Below are 4,060 nucleotides of genomic sequence, written 5' to 3'. Positions count from 1 at the left end.
CTTGGCATAGTAAAGGCCAGTAGCTATAGCTGGTATAGTTTCCAAGACCCTTTTGTGATCCTGGCCGAGTTCATATATATTCAAGAACTCTTTGGCTCCTTCTCCAACAGTCTCAATGTGAAGACCATTCTTTCGAATGTCTTTAAAGCTCAACAGGCTTTTATTAGAATCTGGAGAATACAATGCTTCATCTATTTCTAGATGTGTCCCTTTTGGTAACAATATGTAAGCTTGGCCGTGGCCCTTTATCAATGATGATATACCAGCTATTGTGTTAACATTTGCATCTTTCATTGTTAGATCAATAAAGAATTTCTTATCCTTTAAAATTGTGTGGCTTGATCCACTGTCGACCACAAGTGTATCCATACTTCTTTTATTCTAAACAATAAAATATAATCTGAATCATTCATATTATTATAAAATAAAATAAAACAAAGTTCAATCATAAAATCATAAAACATAAAATGCAAAGATCTTAAAAATAAAATAAAAGCCTAAAACACCAAAGCATTCAAACACAAATCGTTTGATGCATCTTTTTAATCAACTTGGTCATTTTTCAGAATGTCTGAAGTCTCATATTCCATGAGATCATCCTTGTCATGATCAAAGTCATCCTCGCCATCCTTGTATACCATGTGAGCCTCCGGGTTCTTGCCTTTGATGCTCTCTTGGTAGAGATCAACCAGGTGTTTTGGGGTTCGGCAGTTCTTTGCCCAATGGTTAGATACTCCGCACCTATGACACACTGAGTTTCCTGTATTCTGTGGTCGAGTAGTCGACCCATTGCCTCTGCCTCTACCACGCCCATTGCTGGACTGGTTTGGGCGCTCATAAGGGTTGTAACGCCCTCTCCCATAGCCACCACGTCCACGTCCTCGCCACTGACCTCCACGGCCGCGACCTCTTCCAAATGAGGAACCGCGACCCCTTTGGTCATATTGGACATGGTTAGCTTCGGAGTTGTTCTTACCTTCTTTTGAGGCATGATGTGCATCAGGAACAGGTTTGGTTCCGGGTGGTCTCAGGTCATTATTCTTCATAAGCAACTCATTATTCTGTTCAGCAAGCAATAGGCAGGCTATGAGAGCACTGTAGGTCTTGAAACCTTTCTGCCTATATTGTTGCTGGAGCAACATGTTGCTTGATGACATTGTCTGATAAGTCTTTTCCAGTAGCTGCTTATCAGTTATTTTCTCGCCACATAGTCTCATCTTTGAGACTATCCTGAACAAGGCTGAGTTATATTCATTCACAGACTTAAAGTCTTGAATCCTGAGATGAGTCCATTCATACATGGCTTCCGGAAGGATCACAGTCTTTTGGTGATTATATCTCGATTTCAACTCTTTCCATAACTCGTATGGATTGCTCACTGTGAGATATTGAGCTTTCAAGCTCTCCTCAATGTGATGGCGAATCATCATGAGGGCTTTAGCATTGTCTTTCTTACTTGATTCATTTCCTTCGACAATACACTCCTCTAGGCCTTTGGCTCCGAGGGAGATTTCAATGTCTAAAGCCCACTGAAGGTAATTGTCACCCTTTACACTTAGGGGTTCAAAATCCAAGTTTGCAATGTTTGGCATCTGAAATAAAATTTCAAGCTTGGTTTTAGGTCTTGTAAGATCTTATAAAAATAAATATATATGTTGCCTCGTCCATCAGAGAATTCGATTTCCCTAGATCATGAATTTCTATGTTTAATTTCAAGCAATCAAATATCATAGGAAACCGGTTTGTAAAATTTGTGAAATTTATATGATATGGACGAGTGCAACAAGGTCTAGTTATTCCCATGGAAAACATCATCGACCTATGCGGTTTGTGTGGACAACTCTTGTAATATATACAAGCTCATCATCTATAAGAGGTACATGTACCACACAACCGGACCATGCAAAACCATGCAATCGATTTATAGCTTATAAGGGTTTGAGGGTTTTATTTCCTTTTTAGTTTCTCATCGATTTGGCTTTAGGGTTTTAGCAAGTTTATTTCGGTTTTAAAGCTTTTACCATTAGGATAAGGATTTGTAAAATTTCTAGTTTAGTATGTGTTAGGAATTTTAACATAATCGGATATAGGAATATAACATAATCCGATTGTGAAATTTTCCATATCCGATTTGTATTAGGAAAAGGTTTAGGGTTTTCATGTGAATTTTAATCTCATAAATTTTTAGGGTTTGTTCCTTTTGACAGATTCAAATTATAGGATTAACAACCTAATGATCGATTTTAAACTTACAAGAACAATGGTGGTTTCTAGTTTAAAATCGTGAACCTCAAATTAAACCTAGTAATCGGTTTCTAGTATTTTCAAACATAAACCGATTATCCAACAAACAAGTAAACAAGTTTTAGAGATTGGTTTCTTACCTTTTAACTTGATCGATGTGCTCCTAGGATTTCCTTTTGAATCCTTAAAATAAATCAATCAAACAAAAAACTCAAGTATGTTAGTTTTGAGATCAAACTTCAATCGATATCAAAGTAACAAAAGAAAGAGGTTGGCGGCTTAGGGTTTTGTTTGATGTCGATGAGGTTGTCAAGTAGCTCGTAGATCAGTCGTGCTGATAACGTGTGAAAACTTGAGTGTTCTGGTTGAGGTTTTCACGATTTGATCTAGCTAGAGAGGTGTGTTTGCCGTGTGGCTTTAGAGAGAGAGAGGCTGTGTAAATCGTGTGTGTTATTAAGATGAAACCCTAGAGCCTTTATATATAAGCTTCTAGGTCGGTTTACTAAAAAGGAATAGATCGGGCCTAATGATAATGGACATACCCATCTCATTAGTCGATTATCCTGAAACATAATAAAGTAAAACCTAAGATAAACATGAGAAGATAAAACCAAGTAAAATAGATAAGTATGATTTGGTTTAAGGCTGGTCTAACCAAACCATGTCAATCTCGGATATGGGCATTCCAAACCAGCCGGTTTTCAACACTTTCGTACTTAACGAGAAAAATGATTTTATCCAGCCAAGGGACTGTCCATGCTTGACTCTAGTCCACGAAAACTCGAACCATCAGCACTGTCAGTACATGGACAATCCTTGGAAATACCAGAAGGATTCAATCCATCCAAAGACTATCCAGACTTGAAGATATCTAGTCCACGAGCCATCAGTACTACTAACAGTACTTCATCCGGGAAGAATTCAATCCAGCAAAAAGACTGGTTTATCGATCCAACAGACGGACAGTCTATGAAAACTCTAGCAAACAGATAGTCTAAATCAACCGGGAAGAAAAACAATTTCATGGAGCAGACTCACATACTGATGCCCACGGATGTGTGTACTGACAGGAGGGTGTGAAAATACCCCGTAGACTGTGTCCTGAACGTTCGTGAAGGCAAAAAAAAAAAAAAAATCTCATGTACTGATTCACCCACTGATCACCCACGGCTGGGTGTACTGATGGGACAGTCAGGATGTGAAAATACCCCGCAGACTGTCCTGAACGTCCGTGAAGACAAAAAAAAAAAAAAAAAAAACTCATGTACTGATCACCCACTGATCACCCACGGCTGGGTGTACTGATGGGACAGTCATGGTGTGAAAATACCCCGTAGACTGTCCTGAACGTTCGTGAAGGCAAAAAAAAAAAAAAAAAATCTCACGTACTGATTCACCCACTGATCACCCACGGCTGGGTGTACTGATGGGACAGTCAGGGTGTGAAAATACCCCGTAGACTGTGTCCTGAACGTCCGTGAAGGCAAAAAAAAAAAAAAAAAATCTCATGTACTGATCACCCACGGCTGGGTGTACTGATGGGACAGTCAGGATGTGAAAATACCCCGCAGACTGTCCTGAACGTCCGTGAAGGCAAAAAAAAAAACTCATGTACTGATCACCCACGGCTGGGTGTACTGATGGGACAGTCAGGGTGTGAAAATACCCCGTAGACTGTCCTGAACGTTCGTGAAGGCAAAAAAAAAAATAAAAAATCTCATGTACTGATTCACCCACTGATCACCCACGGCTGGGTGTACTGATGGGACAGTCAGGATGTGAAAATACCCCGCAGACTGTCCTGAACGTCCGTGAA

The 4,060-nt window shown here is 39.6% G+C and overlaps 1 protein-coding gene across 1 annotated transcript; it reads right to left on the bottom strand.

Moving 5' to 3' along the window:
• Positions 1–542: 542 nt before the first annotated feature.
• LOC130504614 (uncharacterized) lies at positions 543–1,592 on the bottom strand. The gene has a single exon (XM_056999240.1). It carries the CDS (start codon positions 1,590–1,592, stop codon positions 543–545), a length of 1,050 nt encoding a protein of 349 aa, XP_056855220.1.
• Positions 1,593–4,060: the final 2,468 nt, after the last annotated feature.

This window comes from Raphanus sativus, unplaced genomic scaffold (genome assembly GCF_000801105.2).
Source record: "Raphanus sativus cultivar WK10039 unplaced genomic scaffold, ASM80110v3 Scaffold1704, whole genome shotgun sequence".
Lineage (NCBI taxonomy): Eukaryota > Viridiplantae > Streptophyta > Magnoliopsida > Brassicales > Brassicaceae > Raphanus > Raphanus sativus.
This window is presented reverse-complemented; position numbering and strand designations above follow the sequence as displayed.

Coding starts and splice junctions, on each gene's coding strand:
- LOC130504614 (XM_056999240.1), bottom strand. CDS start 1,592: ATGCCAAACATTGCAAACTTGGATTTTGAACCCCTAAGTGTAAAGGGT.